The sequence below is a fragment of the Phaenicophaeus curvirostris genome, chromosome 21 (assembly GCF_032191515.1).
Source record: "Phaenicophaeus curvirostris isolate KB17595 chromosome 21, BPBGC_Pcur_1.0, whole genome shotgun sequence".
Lineage (NCBI taxonomy): Eukaryota > Metazoa > Chordata > Aves > Cuculiformes > Cuculidae > Phaenicophaeus > Phaenicophaeus curvirostris.
This window is the reverse complement of record NC_091412.1, coordinates 9,202,981-9,227,869: the sequence shown is the minus strand read 5'-3', so window position 1 is coordinate 9,227,869 and position 24,889 is coordinate 9,202,981. Positions and strand designations below refer to the sequence as shown.

The 24,889-nt window shown below is 50.4% G+C and overlaps 2 protein-coding genes across 4 annotated transcripts; one reads left to right on the top strand and one right to left on the bottom strand.

Annotated features, from left to right (window-relative positions):
- Window positions 1-1,684: 1,684 nt before the first annotated feature.
- HASPIN (histone H3 associated protein kinase) lies at window positions 1,685-5,029 on the bottom strand. The gene has a single exon (XM_069874365.1). It carries the CDS (start codon window positions 5,024-5,026, stop codon window positions 2,012-2,014), a length of 3,015 nt encoding a protein of 1,004 aa, XP_069730466.1. The 5' UTR covers window positions 5,027-5,029; the 3' UTR covers window positions 1,685-2,011.
- A 6,338-nt stretch (window positions 5,030-11,367) lies between these two features.
- On the top strand, window positions 11,368-24,567 carry P2RX5 (purinergic receptor P2X 5). 3 transcript variants are annotated; one of them, XM_069873735.1, is made up of 12 exons: window positions 11,368-12,222; window positions 14,388-14,538; window positions 17,634-17,753; window positions 18,369-18,444; window positions 18,782-18,878; window positions 19,127-19,207; window positions 20,504-20,642; window positions 21,405-21,541; window positions 21,805-21,898; window positions 22,373-22,438; window positions 22,764-22,846; window positions 23,263-24,567. In XM_069873735.1, the coding sequence occupies exons 1-12, from the start codon at window positions 12,086-12,088 to the stop codon at window positions 23,336-23,338; spliced, it is 1,257 nt and encodes a 418-aa protein (XP_069729836.1). In that variant the 5' UTR covers window positions 11,368-12,085; the 3' UTR covers window positions 23,339-24,567. The 3 variants fall into 3 exon arrangements, with proteins under 3 accessions (XP_069729836.1, XP_069729837.1, XP_069729838.1); XM_069873736.1 differs by having other exon boundaries at window positions 11,373-12,222; window positions 17,634-17,705; XM_069873737.1 differs by lacking the exon at window positions 11,368-12,222 and adding an exon at window positions 14,054-14,116.
- Window positions 24,568-24,889: the final 322 nt, after the last annotated feature.

Sequence of the window (24,889 nt, the reverse complement as noted above, 5' to 3'; positions counted from 1 at the left end):
GTAAAATATATAATTGAGCTCTGTTCCAAGTAAAGCTTTCACTCCAAATGACTGGGATGAGAACATATGTTCAGGGTATTTTTCTTGATTGGGGCTCTCAGATTCCTTTCCCGTCACCTTCCTCCTATTAACATTTACGGGGATTGATGAGTACATGGCATTTTTTAAACAGAGAGCATCTTTAAGGACATGAGAACTCACCTCTGGCAGCTACACTTCATCGCAAACACGGTTTAGGGCAAAGGTTTCTAGATTAATTTGACGTCCAGTTTTGTGATGGGTAGCAACGTTAAATTTTGGTTAATGAAAGCAATGCTACATACTCACAAATCAGCATTTTTGTGGTTTGTGGGGAAATATTTCAAGGCAATGGCAGCTTTCAAAGTCTGCAGCAATAAAGGGCTCCGCCAGCACTCCTGTTCCGTGTCGCCAAGGGGGCTGGCACCTCTCCTCGTGTTAGTTACTGCCATTCTGATCCCATCCCCCTTGCACAGCCAATATCCACAGCTCGCAAACCACAGCAATAAAGCACCAAGGCAGGCAATAATGTCGTTTCATCCATCCCTTTTTTTTTAAAGCATAAATGAAAATAGCACCATTCTGACTGAAGAACACGTCCTTGATGTCAGATACGCACTCACTGTGGTCCTTACCAAGTAAGTTTTAAGAATATTTAATTATGTTGCAGTACTTCAGTCAATTAGAGGAAAAAAAAGATTGAAAGGATGCCTGGCAAGATTCCAGTACAATTTCCATCTTAATAACTTCAAGTAGTGCAGATGGGCAAGTCACTTTCTGTCGTATTTGACTGTAAAAGTAGAGCCTGGAAGACAGAACAATAATGTCATACCACGGGCAGGGGGTAGCTGGGGGCTCTAACTGCTTCGCTTGTAAAAAGCAGACTTCAAAATAGGCTCAAAATGCATCCAATTGATAGACTGCCTATACAGAGAGACTTCAGAGACAGCACTTCAGTTATAACAAATCTGATTATGCTGCCTCTTAATTACCTAATGCATCTGGGTCATTGGATGTACTATTTTTAATAATCTAATTCACTTTTCACTTGGCTTGATTTATCATTCTCTTCAGAGCAGTTTCTTTAATGTATGTGAACGTTAGGAAAAACAAAGAATTCAAATTCAGTGGAAGTGCTGCTCCAAATTTAGGCTGTCTGATCCATCTGCAATTGGGACTAAAGAACATCTATTACCTCGTGCATTTTCTTCTGTAGATAAGTGGAGAAAATTGCTTTAGTGCTACCATCAAATTACAGATTTGGGCTCCGTCATACAAGGTGACAACATAATAACAGTGAAAAATGCATCGGGAACACAGGTACTTTCTTCCTTTTTTTTTTTTTATAATCCAATTTCTCTTTACTGGTCCTTAAGAGAGAAAAAAAATCATATTATTACAGATTAGAGTGTTTTTAAGACCTACACTACAGAAACTTTATATATTAACATCTTGTAGCATCATTCTAAGTACAAATTTTGCCTAACTGAACAGAAATTGATTCTTAAAATCAGGGCAAAAGGTGGGGTTTCTCCCCTCTCTATCCCCAGCTGGGCTAAGAACACTTACCTTTGTCCTCTCTGGACAGAACTGCAGGTTTTTTTCTTAAAAAAAAAAAAGAATCTATAATAAAGACACTTAGTAAGGAAAGAACTTTTAATAATCTAAGACTAAAAAAGTAGGAAAACTTCTGTGGAAGTGAAAACATTAACTGAGCCCCAAGAAGTCTCTCACCGCCCCACCTCAAACATCAACTCTGCTCTCTCCCTGCCATCACCACTGAAAAGAAAGTACATTTGGAAACGTCTTCCAGACAAAAAGACTCTTTTTTTTTTGGGTTTTTTTCTGACATATTTGACAGTGTATTATACGCATTGGTACTTGACCATAACACTTCTTCATTTTGCCAACATTTAAAAAGATCACACATATAAAACAGCACGGAGAAAGTCTCCATCAGTGATTTGAGTTCTTGAACATTGCGCTCCCTCGCTCACTGGAAGAGGCTGCTCTTCTGTAGAACCTCGTTGGCAGACTCAAAGCTCAACACCTCTTTGTGGAACTTACTGAGCTGCCACTTTATTTTCCTCAAGGTAGAAGTTGATTCCTTTTTCTTGTAGCTCATGCCTTTCAACAGTTTGTCCGACAAGTAGTGCAGCCAGAGGACGTTGCTGTGCGGGTGATAATCAGTCCAGTTGTTGGAGTTCTCCGCTTTCATTTGCCTGTAGATATCAAACTGATAGTCCCCTGTGCCTTGAAAGAGCTCTTCATCGGTGGAAAGGTCACAAAACACAGTTAACCCATCTTTCTCCAGCCTAGACAAGGTATAATCTATGATGTTGACATGGATCCCTGATGTGGGGATGGTGTGTGTCGTGCCGTTCAGCACATAATTCAGCTCCTTTACATCCGTTTTCTTGACCAGCACGTTCCCCCAGTGCAAGTCTCTGTGCTCGAAGTGCAGCGCCTGTTCTGCCACAGCCAGGGCAGCCGTGACCTGCTGCAAAACGCTCTTCGCTGATGCCACCGAACTCAGCCTGTTTCTCATGTTCTCCAAGTCATGGCCTCCAAATTCAAACTCCAGAATCATGAAGAGCTGCTCGTCCCCAAAAAGGTCTGGCCGATCATTTTCTGAGCCCATTTCTTGGTGGTATTTGTCCCAGGCTTCCAGGAGATACTTAGGATAGGCCCCCTGAACACAGTGCACAGAGTACAAGCTGATGAACCCAACAGTCCTGTTAACAAGCTCATCGGACAGAAGACTGAGTTCTTTTGAAATTATTATCTCGGGCAGAATCTCCCCGAAGCTCTTTTGAGCTTCACCGTTTACTCTTTCAGTCCCCTCGATGGGAATTATTTTTAAAGCCACAGGTCCTCTCTCACTGTCAATTTGGAAGACCTCTCCAAACACCCCTTCTCCAATTTTCTTGCACTCTTTCATCTTATCTAAAGGAATGCAGTCCTCAAAAGCAATAGGCCCCTCCTGCTGGCATTCCCCAAACACCTTCTCTGCATCTGTAAGCAGGAGCTCCAGAACAGAACAGGAATTCGTGGAAGCCAGCAGGATCATGGAGGAAGTAGACCAAGTGCTGCACTGAGCTTTATCAGGAAGGGTGCAGCGGATGCTGTTGCAGAAACTCTCCTCTGTGGTAACTTTCTTCTTCTTGTGAAAGGACAAAGATGCTCGAACTCTACCCCAGCACTGGGAGGTGTTGAGGAGTGAATAGTCATTGTCGGTTATACCCTCAGACATCTCCAGAACACGCTTCTTCATTCCTTTTTGCCTCCCTTGGGGTCTGAGAAAGGAGCCACCATGCTGCTGCTGTCTCTTATTTTTGTACCTTTTTGGACAGAGGCTTATTTGCTTCCCCCACCGGCTGGCACTGAAGCCGCTGATGCAAGCTTTCCTGCAGGTACTTCCCTCTCCAGGGGCGACCTTGGTACGTTTATATTTATTTTCCAAGATTCCTTGAGGGCCCGAAGGAGATTCCGGCTGCGGGCAGGCAGGTTGAAATGCCTTTTTATTGCATTTTGTGCTCATCAGCCACACCGACACCTCTCGAGGGTCCACGACCACCACTGGTGTCAGCTGGCGTGCGTTGGCTCTGCTTGGCCGACAGGGCAAGGTTCCTTCTGTCGAGTCTTTCCTGACGTCGTCACCCGGTTCGTTGGAAGCGGCACCGTCGTACGGCACCGAGAGACGTGGCTCATGGTTAGCAGGGGGCAGCACCAGGGCTTTCGGGGTGCACAGGGGAGTTTGTGCTGGGCAGGTTCTCCTCGCCGATGCTCTCAGAACCCTGCCGGACTTCTTCCACTGCAGGCTGAGCTCACGGCTCCTGCCGTCCTCATCGTCCCTGCTCGTTCCTCGTGGACAGGACCATCCCGCCTGCTCTTCCCTCACGCCGCCCATGCCCGATAACGGCGGGAGCTGCTCCCGTTCTTCCTGTGGCGACTCCAGCAAGAGCAAGGAGCTGCCGTTCGAGGCGTTTGGTGGGGAGTAGAGCTCCGGGCTGCCGGCCAGCCCCGAGCCGCCCTCCGGGGTGACACTGAGCAGGGCGAGGGGGCGCAGCGGGGCGAGGGGGGTGCTGCCGTGCGGGGTGCTGCACAGCAGGGGGCGCCGCGGGGGCGCTGGGGGGCTGCATTGCCTGGCACCGTCCTGCAGGGGGCGCCGCTCCCCATTGCCCCGCAGGGGGCGCCTCTCCGTGCTGCACTGCCTGGCACTGTCCTGCAGGGGGCGCTGCTCCCCATTGCCCCACACAGGGTGTCGTTCCGTGCTGCACTGCTGGGTGCTGTCCCGCAGGGGGCGCCTCTCCGCGCTGCACTGCCTGGCACCGTCCTGCAGGGGGCGCCGCTCCCCATTGCCCCGCAGGGGACGCCTCTCTGCACTGCACTGCCCGGCACTGTCCTGTAGGGGGCGCTGTTCCCTGTTGCCCCGCAGGGGGCGCCTCTCCGCGCTGCACTGCCCGGCGCTGTCCTGTAGGGGGCGCTGTTCCCCGTTGCCCCGCAGGGGGCGCTGTTCGCCGCTGCGCTGTTCCCCGCCGCTCCGGGGGGGGCGCTGCTGTTCCCCGCCGCTCCGCGGGGGGCGCTGCTGTTCCCCGCCGCTCCGGGGGGGGCGCTGCTGTTCCCCGCCGCTCCGGGGGGGGCGCTGCTGTTCCCCGCCGCTCCGGGGGTTGCGCCGCGGGGCTCGGCGGTGGCGGCGGGCGGCGGCGCCGCGCGAGGCCGGAGGCGGGGAGGGAGACGAGGAGTCGGACGAGCGGTTCTCCTTCCCCGCGCCCCGGCGGGGCCGCAAGCGCCGCTTACCCTGCGGCTGCCGGCGGAGCTTGCGGGGCGGAGAGAAGTCGGGGTCGTCCGAGGGGGCGGAGGAGAGGGCGCTGGAGCCGGCGGAGGTGGAGCTGAAGAACCGCTTGCGGTCCTGAGGCGGAGAAATCCAGCGGTCCGGCGGCGGCAGCAGGCGGAGGCGCCCCCCGCGCCGCGAGTAGGTGCGGAGCAGGCGGGGCTGAAGGGGCATCGCGGCCGCCCCGGCGGGGAGCGCGGAGCCCGCCGCCGTTCAAACGAAATCTCGCGAGAGCTGGGCGGCGGCGGCGGGGGGGGGCGGCAGCGTCACCCGGCCACGCCCCCAGCCCTATGGCCACGCCCCCAGCCCTATGGCCACGCCCCCGGCCCGGGAGGGGGCACCGTCTCCGTGTGGCCACGCCCCCCACGCACACGTGACCACGCCCCTTACGTCTTGCCACGCCCCTCATTTTGGGCGGGAACGTCTCTTTAGGGCCGTGAGGGAGGGCGGCGCCCCGGCGGGTTCTTCCCTCACGGGGGGGTTCCTGCCTCACGGTGCCGCCGCGTTGCCTCTCAGGGCACTCGGGATGCGGTGGCAGCGTCCCCGGGACAGCAGAGCTGTCTTTGAACGGCTCCCACCGCGGACGCGCAAGCTGCGCTGCCTCTGCGGTGCCGGGCTGAGCGTTTCTCCTGCATTGCAGGGGGGTGCTGCTCCTCCTCCCCAGAGGATGGTGCTTTCTGCCCCTGCAGAGCAAGAGGGATGTTTTACTTATGGCAGCGTCTCCTGGGAGGCACTAGGGAGAGATTACAGAGCTGTAGAATGGCCTGGGTTTGAAGGGGCCCTCAAAGATCAGGGATTCCAGCTCCTGACACCCCAACGCTCCCCTCGTGTGCCTGAGGGCGCTGGCCAGGAGGGTTGGAGCTGGGTGACCTTTAAGTTCCCTACCAACCCAAACTATTCTATGACTATCAGCCTTGTTGCTGTGACTGTGCCCCCTGGGGAGCTCCACCACCCTCTGGGGGAAGAACCTTCTCCTAATGTCCAGCCTGACCCTCCCCTGACACGTCCTCCTGCCCTTCCCTTGGGTCCTGTGTGGGTTTTAATACGGTGAAGTGTGTCCCTTGGGCCCTGCTGGGAGTGTGATGGAAAGCAGGAGGAATCGTGAGCAATCTCCTGATAATTATCAGGAATTGCAGTGTACAGGATTTGGGGTAGATGGTGCCCCGCTCATCCCCGTGCTGCCTTCAGCCTGTAGCAGGCGTTTTCTTCTCTGAGCAATGGAATTCTCTCAGCCCCCTCAGGTGTTTGCTGTTTCTAAAGAAGGACAAGTACCAACACATGGTGCTGTTCTTCTCTTTGGCTTTCTCTGTCCCTACTAGTGCAGCTGTTTTATTTTTGTCATGCTTGGCGAACCATAAACCCCACAAATCTGATATGTGTGTACATGTAACAGTAGATTAAACAATGATTTTTCATGCAGACCTTCAGCAGGCAAAACAGTTCCTGTCTCCTTTGGCTTAACCACTATTGCCTGGTGGAAAACTAAAGTGTACGAGCAAACTGTGGCCTTTATTGAAGCCTCCTTGTAAAATTCCTGTCTCACACCTGGGTAGTTTAATTCACTTACTCATTTATTTTTAGGTTTCAGGGCAAATTGGCTTTTCTTAGGGGAAATGTGTCCTTTTTCCACTGCTCTAGGCAGATCTTGCACTGAGCAATGTGTGGTGAGGATGATGGTCAGTGAAAGGACTGCGATATCCCTGCAGCTGTGCTCCTGCTGCCCATCTTCTCTCCCAGACCTCCTCCGTTTCACACTGAAGCCTTACCTGTTCTGAAGCACCTTGATTGTCAAACCTGTGCTAGGAATAAGGAGTTGCAAGGAGAGTTTTCTCTTCTTGAGGCTAAACAAGCCCAGTCTCTTCAGCCAATCTGGTTATTCTCCCTCTATCTACTTTTTTCTACTTTCTTCTCTGAATTAACTTTTCCTCATTGCTTTTGTTGTCCCTAATGGCTCTCGAGGAGGTCAGCTCTTGCTGAGAGTAATGCTATTTTCCTTTTTAGATGTTTTTTCTTAAATGCATTACAGGGTTCTATGACTTGTAATTTCCGATGAGTGCCATCCAACCATTTAATTCTTCGCAATTGCTACAGTAGATGCCAAACACATTTGCAGTAATTGGATGGCACTTAAGGGATTAGTCAGGACTGCCAAGACTTGCAGTCATCCAAACCACAGCTGGGTTTTTGCGCTGTTTCCATGGGAGCCTTGCTGTGTCTGCTTCTAAATTTATTTGCACTCTGCTTTTCAAATAAAATCCCCTGTGCAAGAGTCTTGTCAATATTTGTGGCCTTGCTGCATGGCCCTGACTGTAGTGCACTCTGGCAGTGGCGCGGTGTTGCCAGCTCCCTGAACGACAGGAGATTTGCAAATGACTCATTTGGAGTCACCAAACATCTGACCCCACAGCCAGGCTGAAGACTTGGATGGCTGTTTGGGGCCCAGGTGTCCTGGGCTGAGAAGCTGCTGCTGATACCCGAGAGGCCTCTGAACTGTAAGGGGCATTTGTGATCTTTATGCATCACATGAAGGTGGCAAAGTATCTGCAGACCACAGCTTCCTGGGGGAGGGAGAGTCTCTCTGCTCTTGAGTAGAAAATGCAGACTGGTGTGGATCATGCCCTAAACTCTTTTCCGTCCAGGTCTGTTTTAACACTGCTTGTTAGGCTAGAGAGACTTCTTATTGTACCTTTTTCTTGCTTTGCTGGGGAGGGATAACTCAATGCTGCTGGTAGCACAGGAAAGCAAGAGCAGATGCTCACTTTGACCCATTACCTCGTGCTGATCACCCGTCCCCATCAGCTGCCTTAGCTCTGAGTCCTGGCTGGGCTCCATCACTCCAGGTTTGGATGTTACTTTCTTGTAGGTGAGCTTGCTCTGATAGATTTTGGCTATTTTTGCGATGATCTGACCAAGGAGGAGGAGTTGGGAAGGTTGGTGGTGACTGGCACAAGACGATGTATTGGAGATAGCTTTTTAATTGCACCCTTGAAGGGAAGGACAGGATGCACTTTGCGATGCTATTTCCATCAGGAGTGATACCGGCTGCTTGGATCTTTCTCATGTGCCAGAGGGGTCCGTAAGCCTGGGGTTACAATTCCCTCAGTATGTTTTGAGCTGACAGGTTCAGATATTGAACCATGGGAGTGCAGTGGCCTGGTGGTTGGCAGGGGGCAGTGAAGCCTGCTGCTCAGGAGAGCTTATCAGGAGAAGTGCATAAGTAGTTCTTTGCTATTGAATGCAGGCTGCTGATGTAAGAGCACCAGATAGAGCCATGAAGTGCTTTGCTGGGCTTGAGAGCCTGTTGAGGCAGCTTCATTTGGAGGCTGATTGGATTGCAGCTCTAAAGAGAAATTTCCTGTCTCTTATAACAGGATGAATGAGCTGGAATAGAGCTGTGCTGCTGCAGGCAGGTTGCTTCCACCCCCTGCCAGCTTGGCTAAACTGGCTGCTGTATGTCTGTGCAGCTGAGCTGAGAGTGTTGCACATGCAACCTTTTTCTCTGGAGGACAAGTCTGAGTAGCCAGTGTATTTTCCAGTGGCTGGAAAGAGCTACCAGTCAGTGATTCCAGGGAAGAAAGGGCAGAGGCCTCAGTCCTGCTGTTCAGGTGCGAAGGGGAAGGAGTGGGAGGAAGGTGTCTCCTCAGCCCTTGCAGCAAGGTAGCTCCAACAGAGCTGTCAAGCCAGGACCAGCTTCCTGTCTTTCCATGTCAGGAAACGCTTTGGCAGAGAAGAAAAGAGGGATCTATTTGGCGTATTCAAGAATAGGATTTCACCTTTAAGCCAGGGGTTAATGTGAATACACATTTTATTAAAACCGTACAGCTTTCAGGCTTTGATTTAACATTCTCCTCTTATTCCCCAATGATGCTTTTATTGGCTGACTTCAGAAGATGAAAACATTGCGATACAGCACTGCGGAATGCTGCCGTTCAGCTGTCATTGCACTCAGTCTCCTAGCGATGTTTTATGTGCATTTTTATTTGATTTCTGTTATCTGACTCTGTCCCGGCTCTCTCACAGTGCAGGACGCAATGGATTAGTTTCATTAGATGTGTAGTATTTTTATTCCTTCTCTTCAATCCTCTTTCTCAAGTACTGTCACTTCTTGATTTCAGGGAGAGGAATGGATAAAAATTCTGGTGAATGATAACAAGGCCTCACACTGGGTAAGAGATTTGAGACTTGGAGCAACCTGGAATGCATTGAAAGGCTGAATATGGTTCTCCTGGAAATGATGAGTTGAATCAAAGAGAGAATACAGTCTGAAACTTCAGCATGTCTCCATTCCTCACTCCTACAGACAGGTCTGAATGCCTGGGTAAAAACAGACTTCCCACAGGTTCCTTTTCTAGGCAAAAAGAATATGAATGTTTTTCTATTATAATTTATGACTCTTGGGAGAAAGATTTTCCATGTGGCTGGGGGTTTGGAAGTGCTAGTTAGGAGGTCAGATATTGAGGCTGAGCTTTGTCATTTTCTCATTGCCAAGTGGCACCTTACTTCTTATCTACACTGCAAAGTTACTGCGAGGATTAGAAGAGAAGCCAAAATTGAGTGGTTTTCACTGTAGGCTGCGCATGTTTCTTTGTTCTTGCGTCCAAACCCATCACCTTCAGAAACAGCTTATGCTTGATGTTGTTGATTTCCATGTGCACAAGTTGTGGTTTGAGGGCAGCTTCCTCTTGCAACCTGTTAACTTTCCCCCTTGTTATTTTTTTTTTAGCTGTTGACCTACAATGATACTATGAGAAAAAGTGACTAATGGAGAGAGCTGACCTCTGCCCTTTCCTCTGTTCATTTCCTTGCCAAAATAATTTATATCCTGTTTACATCCTCTGCTCCTCGTCTCTTTTCTATTTCAGTTGCTGATCTGGCATCTGCTTCTAAAGGATGATGGATCTGTGTCACTTGGGCCTTTGCTGCAGGAGCATTTCCAGGGCTTCAGAGATGTCTCAGCATCCTAGGAATCAGCTGTCATGTGTTTTCCTGTGATGGTGTTGAGGCCCCTGCCTGTGTTGTCCAGAGAAGTCCTGTATGTGTTAGTCCTCCTATCCCTGGAGGTGTTCGTGACCAGGTCAGATGGGGCTTTGAGCAACCTGATCCGCTGGGAGGTGTCCGTGCCCAAGGCAAGGTGGGGTTGGAACTGGATGAGTTTAAGGTCCCTTTCAAACCAAACCACTCTGTCTGTATGTTCCTATGATCTTGAAATGTTTGTATCCTACAATGCCATGGAGAGGCAGACGGGACCTGGCTGTGTCTCAGATGCCACTGTGTCAGAGCAGGGGTCTGAAGTTTCATTTCCCCAGTCTAAGTGGCATTTAGGGGCTGGTGACTGGGCTGAGATGGGCTCGAGGTCAGCTTAACACCAAAAAGCTGCTGACAGGTGGAGGAGAATGCAGACGGGGAGTACTCTGGGCAGACAGGGCTGTGTATCCTGTGCCTACGTACGAATAATGAGAAGGCAATTATCGTGAGCAGTATGAGAAGCTATGGATAGGTTTAACATGTTGGGAATAAAAAGAGAGAAAGGGTAGTTTTGGTACTGGACGAGAAATCCTCCCTGTAAGAATTTCCAGCCTAAGCAAACAGTCCTCATGGGAAAGCAGCAGAACTGTTTTTTTCCATGGGAAATTCAAAATGTTGGACTCGGAGAGGGCGATTTTACAGAAGGGATCCACCCTCAGTCCCTGGAGAAGGACTAAGAGAAACTATTGGGTTTTTGTCTTTAACTGATGATGATTAGACTTTGATAGATTATTTCCTCCCCTCCCCTGAAATGAAACTGCTTTTATTTGAACAACCCACAGTTACTTGCAGAAACACCTCCAAACACCCTTTCTTGGAAGGTTTTATCTCTTTTGATTATGATATGCTTTAAGATCTTTTATTTGTGCTTCAGACTTTCACACTGGTCTTGCTTACGTCTCCCACTTCTCATGTTCTCTCCTTTCCCTGTCTGCACACACCACATACTCAACCCCACTTTATCTCACAAAACACGTTGGCTGCTCCCTGGGCCCCTCCTGGAGCCGTCTTTCTCACTCAAGCAGCTACTTCTCATGGTTTCCCCTCTGCCTCAAATGATATTTGCCTGTTGTATCCACCCCTCCTTACCAGATACCAACAGACCAGCCCTTCGCTTGTGCTGAGGCTGAAGGGCGGCTGCAAAGTTTGGGAGCAGGACTGCGGCTGACCCTGAGCCAGGGGAGCAGCTGGGGGCACATGGGCTGAGGGCTCTGGAGCTCCTCGGGGAAGAGCTGCGTGCTGCAGCCATCGCCTGCCGTGGGGCGCAGCAGCCGCTGGGTTAAAAGGAGGCCACGGGCACATTTCTGTTCTAGTTTTGCTGTTGCTGGAGAAAGGTTTCCTTTGCTTTGCAGAAGAAAACTCTAGGGATGGCTGTGGGATGAGGCACAAAGTGAGGTATTTTGAGGATAGCGTTTTGTACATCATTATGCTGTTTGTGATTCTCTTGTGATTTGGAGCAACCTTGCCACATGCTCATTAAAAATCTGGTCAATCTGTTTGAATCTGATACGGAATTTAAGGAGAATGAAGGATAAAAATTTCATAAAACTCAAGGTATTGAGAGTGTTTCTCCCTGGGCAGAGAGTTGCGTAGGGCAGAGGTGATGGGGCAGATCAGTGCTCACTGTGCATTTTGTGAGACCTGGTGGGGACTGAGCCCTTAACCACAAACAGAATTGATTGAGTAGTTTCTTCAGTTGTGGGGTTTTTTTTGGTGGGAAGGTGTAGTAGCCAGGCAGGCATTTTGGATAATGGCTAAGGACCCAAGTTCTCGTTGCTCATGCGAACAGTCAAGAAATTAAAAACTGAACAAGGCACTTTGCCATCTGTGAAGGCAAAGAAAGGCTTTAATGATGAGAGGTTATGGCTCTGTCACCTGGATGCTGTGATGTGGCTTTGTGCTATAATGTGTTCCATTGTAAATATTTTGTGACTGTGGGAGAGAATGGAACCCGGGGGCAAAACAGAGGCAGGGGCTTTCCAGAAGACGAATGAGCTGAGAAGCAGCTCAGAAAGGCTCTCGAGTTAGTGCAGCTGCTGGTTTCTGACTCAAGAGCTGCTGCCTGCGAGCAGCTGACAGGAGGGAGGAGATTAGCCTCTCGCTCCAAATCGGTTGGTGTGTCAGGTTTCCACACAGAGCACGTGTGGATAATGTGAACTGCAAACGCTGCTACCTGCTCCAACTACCAGGACAGAGCGAGCCGAGAGCATGGGGCAGGTGGCTTGGAAGGGTTTATTTCTATCGCTTTTTGATTATAAAACAGAGAAATACGTCATTGCGAAGAACAAGAAGGTGGGAGTTCTCTATCGAGTGGTGCAGCTCTCCATCCTGGCTTACCTGGTGGGGTAAGAATCACCCTGCATTTCCCATGCTGCTGCGGTTGCATTTGTTTGCTGTGTTGTGATGAAGATTAATATAGGATGCTTGGTGTACAGTGACAGCTCGCTATGCTTTGTGATTTCAATGCAGGTAGTTATGCTTGATTATATAGCTGGATTCTGTAATGTCTAATAGATTATATCTGATTTTTCACCTGCTAAGGATTGCTAGGTTCAGCTCTACCTTCCAGCTTAATGCTGAGTTAAAAATAGATCAAATGGCACTATGGCTTTGTACTGCATTATTTACATCTTTATTTCTATATTCAGTGGGAATGGTGCCAAACCTTAATGTCTGACTCAGAAACAAGAGCATTTATGATCCTAGTTGCCGAGCCCTGGGACAAACCTGAGTCTAAATGGGAGGGAACCAAGCTCAAAGTGGCAGATTCCTTTGCAGGAGTGGGCTGCAGCAGCTGGGACTGTGCGGGCTGAGGCAGTGTGAAAGTCAGCTGCCTTGCGTGTATTTCAGAGCAGGGTGAGTTGGCATGGAGATAGCTGGAGCCCCTCTCTGAAAGGGCCCAGTTCTGCAGGAGGCTGGGCACTGCCGTGTGTCCAATGCAGCGATGCTCCTGCAGTTTGCAGAGTCACACCTGGAATTACCCAGCTTACGCGATACCTGTGCCATTGCACCCTGAGTTTCTGAGGCTTTGCGGAATGTGATTCCTAAGTCTTTGCCCTCACTGGCTGTGCTTCTGAGTCCCTTCGCCTTTCTCACACCTCATGTTTTCACGGATTAAATATAGCACAGTGATTTTTACATGCTGGGTTTATTTATAGAAAGGTGTTCTGTTCCATGCTTTAGTTAGCCAGGCAGAGATGGCATGTATTACTGCTAAAGGAGGAATCCTGTAGATAATGTTGCCGAGAACACATCCTCCATCCGAGAGGGATATAGCATGACCAGAGTCCGTAAGCATTCAAAGACTGTCTGAGCCATACTGGCTATTTTCTCCCCTTTGGCACCCTCCTTGCTGGTGCCTCAGTGACCCCCTTGGCTGGGACTCACAGCTTATTGCAGGAGTGGTTGGTGTTAGCCTGAGGTTTGACTACTCTGCATTGTTTCTTGTGCTTCCTCCCCAGTTCCCTGTGGAAAATGTAAGGCTCTGTTTTTGAGCCCCTGTGGGAGAGAAAATGAGCATGCTAGGAAAAACAGGAAAGCAGGGAACTTCACAGGAATGGGGAATGTTATTACCTGGCCCCAGAGGTGGCTGCTTTCGCTTTCTGCTTGCAGTACTGTGTTCCAGGCCTGTGCACCGCAAAGAGGAGCTGTGCCAGCAGATGCCGCCTGCGCCCCTGCCCCGGCACCCCTGGCTTCTCCAAGGATCTGAGTGCTTTGTTGTCTTGGCAGGTGACTTTTTCAGGATTGTGGGGTTGCCAGAGGCATTTCATTTAACCCAGAGAAGTTTTCACCCAGTGTTATGGAGCTCTTGCTGCTTCCACTGGGGAGAACTAAGCAAAGCCTTTCCCTGGACTGCTTAGCGAGGCAGCAGCTCATCCTGCTGTGCTAGTGAGAAACCTGAAGCCCAGCCCAGCAGCCAGGGTGCAATTAGGTTATTACCATTGCACTGGCTGACAAAAGATCCTATATCCAGATGGGAATATTCCCTACAGGTTTCTGTTAGCCATAGTTATTAGTTAGCTCACCTGAGGGAGTTGCGTCTCCCCAGCCACTGTCTGTTGCTGGACTGATAGCCTAATGGCAGGCTGCGAAAACAGGAGTGAGTTGTGTCCTTGTGAAACCAACCACAGGCTTCATTGCAACTGGTAAAACCTTATATTATTTTCTCTCTTAAGGAAGGCAGAGCCCTCTCTTCCCCTCTTTCCATCAAGGCTGCTGAGTGTGGCACAGTTCAGGAAGGTGAGAGACTTGGGTTTTACCCATGCCTAGTTAGTACACCTTTCCCTCTCTGTGGGGACTTGGTCCTGACTCTTCCTCCAGTGCTGTAGACAAGCACAGCTTGTGTTAGAGAGTTTATGCTAAATTTGTAGCAGTAGTTGCAGAGGGTTTGATGTGATTGGTGTGTTTTGATTTGCCCTTGAATGTTGTTTGGCCTTGGTGTAAATCTTCTCTGGCTAACTTGTTCTTGGACCCCACTTGCTAATGTTGCTGCCTTCTGTATTCTTCACAGGTGGGTGTTTGTTGTCAAGAAAGGCTACCAGGACACAGACACGTCCCTCCAGAGCTCTGTCATCACCAAGCTGAAAGGGGTAGCCTTTACCAACACCTCGGAGCTGGGGGAAAGGCTGTGGGATGTTGCAGACTACGTCATCCCTCCACAGGTTGGCATCCCCCACTGCTATTGTCTCTGTTGTTCAGTTAGAAAGATGATCTTCCAGCATGGTTGCTGGTGGAAAGGCTGAAGTGATGTATCCAGGTCTTTTCTATGAATAAGCAGTGCTGTGCGCTCTCATAGGTCTTTCCAGCAAATATCAAAGTAGCCTTGTCTCTCTCTCAAAGGTCCATGGGACTTGGCAAGCAGAAGCCCCGTGGATTTGAGTGGGACTGCTGAGCTGAGCAGCGTGTCTGCCTCCTTCCCTGGGTTGAAGCAGGCATGCACAGGGCAGCCCAGAAGGGATGGGAGGTGGAAAGAAAACATTGTGCAATTTGAGTGATGAGGGTTGCTTGAAATGTGTCTGGCTAAACCTGCCTTCCTGCTTCCATGACTTGGACAAAGCGAGATGCGTAGCTGATTCTTAAGGGGAAAAGAGGACAGCAGATGTGGTCCAGCACCAGGTCAAAAATCGCCCAGCGGTGCTTGCTAGTGGCTGTTTGTGCTTTCCTTGCTAATATCCACCCCGCGCATGGAAAGATGTGAGGGAAAATCAGGATCTTGCACTGACAGTGGGTGGGAAGCAGTAGATTGAACAATTGACTTGTCTGTATGTGAGAATAAGGCTTCATCTTCCTCGTGCTGCAGCCCGTGTTGACTCAGAGCAGTGGATCTTACACCTCCACCCACTTTAGTGCAAAGCCTCACTGCAAGCTGCAGGGGAAGGCCAGGCAGTGTGCTCTCAGTGCCTCTCGTTGGAGCTGTGTGGGAGCCCTGGGGCACTCAGCAGGTGGCTGGCATGCAGGCCCAGAAATGAAATGGGGACGCTGAGCAGTATTTTAACTTGTCACACATTTCTCCTGTGACTCAAAGGTCTTGTTACTGCGTGCAGGATTATTGGTAATGTGTGTACAGAGTAAAGATAGCTCTGTCTGCCTCTGAGCTGGCGTGCTCTGCAGTGCAGGTGTCTGGGCTGCAGTGTCATGAAGCCAAACATGACTGGGCAGTCGGCAGTACCGAATCCAGCACTTCTGCCACCTGCCCCAGCGTACAGCAGCCTCTAGCAGCCACGGTGATGTTACACCCTGGGCTAACAGGGAAACTCAACAGCTTCTGTGGACTCTGAATGGAACATAGGTGTTTCACAAGCTCTTCTGCTCTGTGTGTTCATCTGCTGAATGTCTCAAGTCAGCTGTGAGATGTCCCCAATGTGGGTATTTTAGAGTATCTGAGTGCCTGCTTACCAGTGACTCGCTCCACTAAATACTGGAGAATCTCTTATTTCACTTTGCAGTCAGAGCCCTGTGCTGTCCTGGCAGGTCTGGGTGGGCTGATTTGTACCAGAGAGACCTGGGTAGCAGAGCAGGAGGCCGTGAGGGCTGGGAGAAACCCCATCCTCCTCCACAGAGCAGTGGCAGCTCTGCTGAACCCACTGGCACGGCTGCAGATCGACATGTTCCTCGTGCTGAGGACAGACCTGCCTGTCCCAAGGTGCTGGTGTGGGGTAAGCACAGCCTGAGCAACGCACAGCAAGGGAAGGGCAGTGAGCCAGGTGAGCGTGAGAGCACCAAGCTCTGCTCTTGTGGATGGAAATCTGAGATCTCTGATTTTTATGTGTAGTAGGCAGGGCTGTATGCTGAAAGCGGTTTTCTGAGAGACTCCAGAATAGATGGCAGGCACTCAGCGTGCTGAAATGCCATCTGAGGGCTGAGAACGCCCTTGGTCAGGGTGAACCAGTGGCACTTCGAGGTTAAGCTTAATGTAGAGCAACGATTCACCTGATGAAACCTTCACTTGCTGCTGTCTGGGGCTTGTTCGCTGACAAGTTTGCACTAACACCTTGTTCCCTGTTGTGGTTCAGAGCAGCCTTGTGGGGTCAGGCATCCAGAGTTTGCTCCCCATCAGGTATTTTATCCCTAGGCGCTTGCTCTCAGAAGCAACCAGTGTTAGAGGTGGCAGGACTTGACACACAGCTAGTTCCTGCTAGGGGTGAGGATTTTTTATTGTCTGAAACACTCAGGGCTGCCCTGAGCCTGATGCCTGGTCTGTGGGCTGGCTCTAATGGTTACGTGTGCTCCCTCAGCATAACCTCCAGGCTCCCCAGAGCAAGGGGCTGTCCAGAGCCAGCCCGCGGTGCTGTAGCTGCAGCCTGGCACTGTTCCTGACCCTCCTCCCTTTCCCACGTGTGCACAGTATGGAGCAGAAATGGTAGAAGCACATGGGTTCTTTCTGCATTCATTTCACTTCTCAGTGGTGAACCAGCCTTCATCTGCAGTGCCATGGTAAGCTGCTTCCTCTCCCTTCTTGCTGACTGTTCAACTGTCTTCCAGCTTGTTTTTCTTGCGGTTTCCTTTGGTGTGTGGTTGTTAAAGGCAAACTATTAAGCAGAAAGGTTAGTGATTTAAACTTTTTACTGACTGTGGGGAAGGGACTGAATAGAAACTGTAAATGAGTGAAGGAGGGGAGGCTCCAGAACAGGAGCCAGCCATGCATATTGTGGCTTTGCCTAAATACAGAGGAAACACAACACTGTCAGAAATAAAGATTTGGGGGATGAAAATGCAGTCGAGTCTCATCTTGCGTATCCCGTCATCCCAAAGGCTTGATAAGGTGGTCTGTATTCCAGCCATGCTAGAAGTGCTGTGTTTTGTTTTGTCGCTTGTCCCCAGTGTTGCACTAACCCTGCTCCTGCGCCGTGCCCTGCTGCCTTACTCTGTGAGCTCAGGCTTGTAACGGCGCAGCCAGCCTGACCCTGGCTGAGAACAAACACCCACAGCCCCGCACCAGGACTGGGCCTTTGATCCCCTAAGTGCCTTTTTGGAAAAGGAAGACAAGCGCTTGCCAAGCAGCCAGCAAGGCAAGGCCCAGCAGTCCTGCTCCCCAGATTAACGTGGTCTCTAAAGCAGAACCCCTTAAACCACAGTAACCCACCAGCCTCATCTAAACAAACATCCAGAGAGAGAGCGTTGTTGTATCTCAGCCTGAAAAGCATCAGGAGGGAGGGAAGTGTTACTGTTCTGCAGAGAACTACATCTCCCTTGTAACACGTACTTTAAGAGTAAAAGAGGTTTTCTAACTCTTCCTGCCTTACTTTGTTTATTCTAGGGTGAAAATGTCTTCTTTGTCATGACGAATCTGATTGTGACCCCAAAGCAGAGGCAAGCCACGTGTCCTGAGGTAGGAAGAACTGAGTCCCTTGGCTCCCAGACCCCTACAAACCCCGGGGTAAGAACTGGCAGAGGACTCCTGGGGAGCAACGAACACAGGAAGGATAAAAGGCGAACGGTTTTTCTCTGTAGTGTTGGGAAAATTTGGACTGGGTACTGCAAACCTGGGAGGTTGAGCTGTTTCAGTTTCCAGAGGCACTGATCCTGTAGAAGCTTGCTGACTTCAGTTGAAGGTGTCATCTCCAGCTGCCCAGCTGGAGATGACACCACAGCAGTGATTGCTCAGGGTCAGAAAAGGCCATGGGAAAACAAGTTGGAGGTGACTCAGTCTAGTTATGGGTAGAGGAGACTTTCCAAGAGCCCCATCCTTGGAAGGGCTAAACAGTCAGGCTTGTGTTACCTTCAGGACATGGGAGGGGGTTTGGTACCTTCCAGAATGTGCCGTATGGGCCAGAGGCGTGTCATGTTAAATGTCCTCTCTGGAGATGTGGTTTGGAGCCAGGGAGAGGTCCTGCTGCGCTGTTTGCACGTGACCTGCACTCACTGCTTCAGCTGCATGTTTTCAGCGTTCACCGCTCTCTAGAGGACTCACGCCACATTAACAGGGCTTTCTTACCCCTCTGAGTCTCGTGTCCTGTCACAGGTCTCACTTCTGTCCTCTTCCCCTTTGCAGAGCACCAGCATTCCCGATGCCCTGTGTTACAAGGATGGGGACTGCCCGGCAGGGGAAGCAGTGGTGGCTGGCAATGGTAAGAGAAGGATCCCTCCTCCCTTACTGTGTCTGGCAGAGGCAGGTTCCTTCAGAGCCTGTTTTCAGCACTAGAGATCTCTGATGGCAGAGAGCAGCAAGGGCTTTCTTTTCTTTACTGTCTTTCAGTAAGATTGTTGCCTTGCTTACAGCTCTGTGGTGACTGAGCCAAAGCACCCCAGGCTGCTCAGAGAAGCAACAAGAAAGTGGTTGATCTGGCTGAGAGCACAGGGGAGAGCTTAGGGTGGCAGTGAAAAGTGACTGATTTCATGTGCCTTGCAGCCAAGGAGAGGAGATGTCTGCTCTGTGTGACCTTTTCCGTGATGTCTGTGTTGCAGGGGTTAAGACTGGACGGTGTTTGAAGGACAGAGATGGCATCAGAGGGACTTGTGAAATACTGGCCTGGTGCCCAGTGGAGAAAAGATCCAAGCCCAAGTATGTGGCCATCCTGTGCTGTTTGCAAGCTTGAGTTGCTTGGCTTGTATGTTGCTCAGGGTGGTTTCTGGGTTCTCCCTTGCTTGACTGTTGGCTGTTCCCATGAAGCAGGGAGCTCTGCATGGCTCCCAGCAGGACTAGCCCCCTGCTGCCCCCTGCCTGGCTCACTGTTTCTAAATCAGCAATTCTAGTTTAAACACCTGGCCAGGGTACGAACATAAACCCGACAACGAACCCTTCTCTTCCAGGACACCACTTCTCGCCAGTGCAGAAAACTTCACTGTTTACATCAAGAACTCAATCCGCTTCCCCAAGTTTCAGTTTTCCAAGTAAGTGCAGGTGCTTGGAGATCCCCTTCTTCTCTCCATCACAGAGAATAACCTTGGCTTGCTCCTCTGTCCTTCTGCCTGAGGGTTGGGGCAGGGAGGTGGATATTCCCACTTCTAAGGCTTTAGGAGAGGCCTTTGGCTTTAGGTTGTGTGGGAGCAAGTTGATAATGAGGGTTTGGAGCTTCTGAGAGAGCAACTGGGATAAAGCTGCCCATCACCAAGTGAGGTCTGCAGTGCCTCCTACAGCACGGGATGCACCGGAGCTTTGAAGGCAGGTAGATCCCTGCATGAGCCAGGGCATAGACAGGTTCCTGGGCTGCTTCTGCCCCCAGACACTTCTCCCCTTCCATGAAGCTGAAAGTGCCTGGGCAAGGCTGGAAAAATGCAAATTTTAAAGTATTTGTTTGCAATTGCTGCTACGACATGAACAAAATAAAGAAGTGCGGAAAGGAGTGTGTTCTTGCTGACCTCCCAGGCTCAGCTAGACATTTCTAGCTTCTTTATTTTTTTTTCCTTGAGAAAGCCAGGTGGTCCTGGTGCACTCTGGCAAGCTGCTCCATGTGAGTCCTTTCTTGAGCCCCCATTCAGCTGGCCTGGAGGTCATTGAATCCTGTGTTCAGTTCTGGGCCCCTCACCACAAGAAGGATGTTGAGGCTCTGGAGCGAGTCCAGAGAAGAGCAACGAAGCTGGGGAAGGGGCTGGAGAACAGACCTTATGAGGAGCGGCTGAGAGAGCTGGGGGTGTTTAGCCTGGAGAAGAGGAGGCTGAGGGGAGACCTCATTGCTCTCTCCAACTACCTGAAAGGAGGTTGTGGAGAGGAGGGAGCTGGGCTCTTCTCCCAGGTGACAGGGGACAGGACGAGAGGGAATGGCCTCAAGCTCCACCAGGGAAGAGTCAGGCTGGACATTAGGAAAAAATTTTTCACAGAAAGGGTCATTGGGCATTGGAACAGGCTGCCCAGGGAGGGGGTTGAGTCACCTTCCCTGGAGGGGTTTAAGGCACGGGTGGACGAGGTGCTAAGGAGCATGGTTTAGTATTTGATAGGAATGGTTGGACTCGATGATCCAGTGGGTCTCTTCTAACCTGGTTATTCTACGGTTCTATGATTTTTGTGGGGGCAGACTGCTTTTCCTGGGCCAGCAGAGGAGAGGCTGGCAGGGTGACAGGGCTGGTGACAAGGTGCTGTAGCTGTTGTGCACGAGGGGTGCCGGAGAAGCCTCTGCAGTCTTGGTGGCGTTCGCTGCGCAGGCAAGCAAAGAGGGAGACAAGGTGGATTTCCCTCTTCCCTATGTGCAGGATGAACGTGCTGGCAACCAATGATGAGTCCTACCTGAAGAGCTGCCGCTACAGCATGGAGCATCCCTACTGTCCCATCTTCCTCCTGGGGAACATCGTCCAGTGGGCTGGGAGCGACTTCCAGGAAATGGCCTCAGAGGTAGGATCACCCCTCGGGCTCGTGTGGCTTCCTGGCTGACTGTACCGCTCGCTGGGTGGCCACGAGGAGAGTCACCAGTGGCTGCCCAGGGATCTGCCTCCTGGCCCAGGACCGGTGGAGAGATGCCGGTGCTTGAAGTCGAGCTGGTCCCATTTATCCTGTGCCCAGAGAATGGCCGGAAGGGTGATGTGGGTCTTTGTGAAGACATGACTGAGTCAGTTATCTGATATTCAGGGCTGCCTCAAATGCTGCTCTCCCAGCAGGGTTTCTTTGTTTAATTTCAACATTACTGCAGCATCGGTTTAAACCCAGAACTGTGGAAGGCCAGTGGGGCTCCTCTGCTCAGAGGATGCACCAGGAGGGGACCAGGCTGTGACCCAGGGTGCATCGCATGGTGGAGAAGAAGGAGCCAGTCAGAGGCATCCTGGGACGCACAGGGTGAAAGGAGTGCAGGCTTCGTGAACTCCATAAGCCTGTTCTCCACTAAAGTACGTTACAGCCACCTAAATTGGTGAAATCGGGGTCCTGGGATGAGAAACTTCCTCCTGGGAGACCGGCATAGAGAGAGCTGGGGTTGTGCGTAGAGTAATGTGACTGATACTATGAACTTAGCCCATCCAGAAGTGTGGGTGCTCATGTCTGTGACCAGAAATGCAGCTGCTCTTGTCTGTGGGGAAAACTTGACCAAGGATCTGAGAAATTTGAAGACACATTAATGGAACTAAGCTTAAAAAACTCACACTGTCTCTCTCTTTCGTTAAGGGTGGTGTGATAGGAATTCAGATTGAATGGAACTGTGATCTTGATAAAGCCCCTTCTGAATGTAATCCTCACTATTCTTTTAGCCGGCTGGATAACAAGTTTGCAGAAAAGACCATCTCTTCTGGCTACAACTTCAGGTAAGTGAGGAGAAGGCTATGATGCAGTTGGGCTGAGCTGGTTTGTCATGCAGACGCTGGAGGTTGGCGGGGAAGCAGCAGCGGATCATGCCGGGCGCTGCCCCAGCCAAGCACACTGATTCAGCAGAGGAGGGGAGGGAGGGAGTCACGCACAGGGCAAGCTAAAACTGCTTCTGATGGGGATAGATCTGTTGGAACAGATAGGAGAATTTAGATGAGGGAGGGCAAATGATGGAGTTAAAATTGGCATTGTTGCATTCCAGGTTTGCCAAATATTACCGGGATGCTGACGGGGTCGACTACAGGACACTCATTAAAGCATATGGAATCCGCTTTGATGTGATGGTGAACGGCAAGGTGAGGTTCCAGGCCAGAGTATTTCAGAGCCTGGAGAGAAAGAATGTGGGAGACGTTCCTCAGTGGGAAAGCAGCTCTGGGATGAGAACAGCCTCTCAGGCTTGTTGTAGGAAATGGCTCTTGCCATTTCCCACGTGGAGCTAACCCTACATAAGAAAGGAGGTGACCCTGGAGCATGGATGTGTTTGTGTCTCTTCTGCCTTAAAACAGGCTGATGAAAAGTCCAACAGAAGTAAATATGCCCCAAAAGCAGCCTCATCCAGGAGTAATGCAGGCTCAGAAATGCAGCCATGGACTGTTAGATCCGAGACACACACAGACCTTTATCCTTCAGAGTCATTCACTGCAAATCTTCTACGGTTGTGCTTGCTTGTTAGTAAAAAAAAAAACACCCCCAGGCACTCCTTGCTTCCCCTGTGGCTTGTTTCTTGGGTTGGTCTTTCACCCAGTACTTCATGACCTTTTTTGTTTTAGGCAGGGAAATTTAACATCATTCCTACGATTATCAATATTGGTTCGGGGCTTGCTCTCATGGGAGCGGTAAGTGAATGTATTTTCTTAAAGTAGCACACTGGAACCCAGACCCTTTGCAGAGCTGTTGCGAGGGTAAAATGGGATGGTTGGTTTTTGTTTTCTGCAGTTGAGTTTTTGCTACTCTGACTGCTCAGTTGGGTCTGTGTCTGTGTCCTATCTTAAAGGCATTTGTTCATGCACCTTGCAGTCTAAATAACTCTAAGATTACTTAGATTAGGAAGGAAATGCAGCTTCTACAAGTGATTCTTCTTAATTAATGCTCATTACTAATTGGATCAGAACACTTCCTCTTCTACTTTAAAAATAAAACACAAGTTCTTTCTGTTTGCAGGGAGCTTTCTTTTGTGACCTGGTGCTGCTGTATCTGATTAAAAAGAGTAACTTTTACCGAGGCAAAAAGTACGAGGAAGTGAAGTAAGTGGGCTCAGCTTTTGTGTTTAAATGTAATGGCTTTCTTGTTATGACTAATAGAAGTATGAGATACGGGAACACAGTAAACATTAAAGGCAAATAAAGGCCAATTCCAGGAAATTATATTCCTGAAAATGAATACAGCCACATTCCTCCCTCTCTCTGTAATCCATTGCTGCAGTCAGCTGGGGAGCAAAGGAGGCTGCTGTGTCATGGTTGGGCTATAAATGCCCTTGCGCTCTTGGTCCATAATGACTGAGGATTGAATTGGGGGAGTTCCAAGAGCTCCAGAGCTTCAGGAGGGTGGTGGCCGTTGCCGTAAGGCGGGACAGGCCTGGCTGGGAAGCTCTTGCCAGCATTACCTCCTGAAACAGAAATATGTTGCTTGCTCGGTCATTCACCTCTGCTTGTCTCCTCAGGTCCAGTTCCAGGAAATCATTGTCTAGCCCTACGCTGAACGGGAATCAGGGCCCTGAGCAGCTCGGTGGGCTCTAGGCACAGCGAGAGGTCTGCAAGCTGGACTCACGTTCCAGGAAAATCACGCAGGTGTGAAATCACAGCAGGAACGGAGGTGGAGATACCTCAGATCAGATCTGCTGTCTATTATCAGGATTTCCAGAGGAAAAGCAGTCCCTTTAAAGAACAACCTTCTTTCCCAGAGATGTTCTCTGGTATCCTGAGCTTGTAAGAGTGTTGTCACTATGGATTTATCAAAGGATTTTATAAAAGGACAAAAGAAGGCACCAAACAAATGTTTTTATATCTACTGATAGACACATCTGTACCTACATCAACAGCCAGCGTTATCCCGAGGCTGTGCTTTGCTTCCATGTACAAAAGAGCTGTGATACGAAACACCACTGGCACCCTGAGGCTGAGACTCAACCTGTCTCCTGCTCCGCTGGCTTGCGGCCACCACCGCTTCTGACTCTCGGCTGTGTTAGGTGCCAGATGAGCTGTAAAGCAGCAGCACCGCTCCTGGTGGGAGGTGCAAAGAAATACAGCATTGCAGCAGCTCTCGGAGCCTGGGAGAAAGGGGATTATTCTCCTGCAATGTCTGTGCTGGCTGGGCCTGTGTGAGAGCAGGGCGATTGCTCTGTGTGTGTAATCACTAGGGCTCGAAAGGGTGCTCCTCCAGGAAAGGCCTTTGCAACACTGCAACACGGTGCTCTGCTCATCTCAGGAACAGCTGGAGAGGATTCTGCTGCAGCTCGGAATGGAGAATCAGTTCAGCCAGGGCTGGGTCCCAGCTACCTCACCCGCTGCCGGCTCTCTCCGTTTGTAGTTGGCCCAGAGAAGCAACACTTGGAAGCACAGAGCAGGAACCAGCAGGCAGAGAAGCAGGTGAAGCAAGACAGGGAGAGATGGTTTTGTGGTTGACAGTGGGGCAAAAAGGGGGTTAATGCACTGAAAACTGGGTTGTGCGGGGAGTATCTGCAAGGAGACAGCCTCACGTTCCCCTTTGTTCAGTGCATGGTTTCCTTTGCTCGGGATTGTCCTTTCTGCATCACATACCAACTGTTCAGGGCGGGGAGAGACCTGGACGGGGGACTTAAGGCTTCTGCTGTTTTTCATAGTACCCTGAACTGTACTGCAGGGGCAGGAAGCCTTCAGCGGCTTCAGCCCCCCAAAATTCCCTAGAGTATTTCCCTTCTTTATACCATCTGTTTAACATAATTCCCACAACCACCACTGTTAATAAAATGTAACCAGATTCCTTCTCAGGCCCTTGTTTCAGTTTGATTTTTTTCCCCGTGTATTTACTGTACAGCAGTAAAAGTCACCACTTCGGGGTGACGCTCTCTGAGCCTCTTCCATCCAGGGTGGCTTTTAAGTTGCTCGCGCTGCCTTCTCTTTGTGATACCTGCTAATGCCAAGTCAGTCAATTAAATGCTGTAGCAAAGTGCCTGTACGGTACGTGACCAGGATTTCCTTTGTTCCAGCTAGAGACCCAGGGAACCACAACAACACACGGTTCAATAACAGAAAGTGCCAGCAGGTTTATGAGTGTTGAGCACAGACCAAGCCAGCAGGGAATAAGACGCC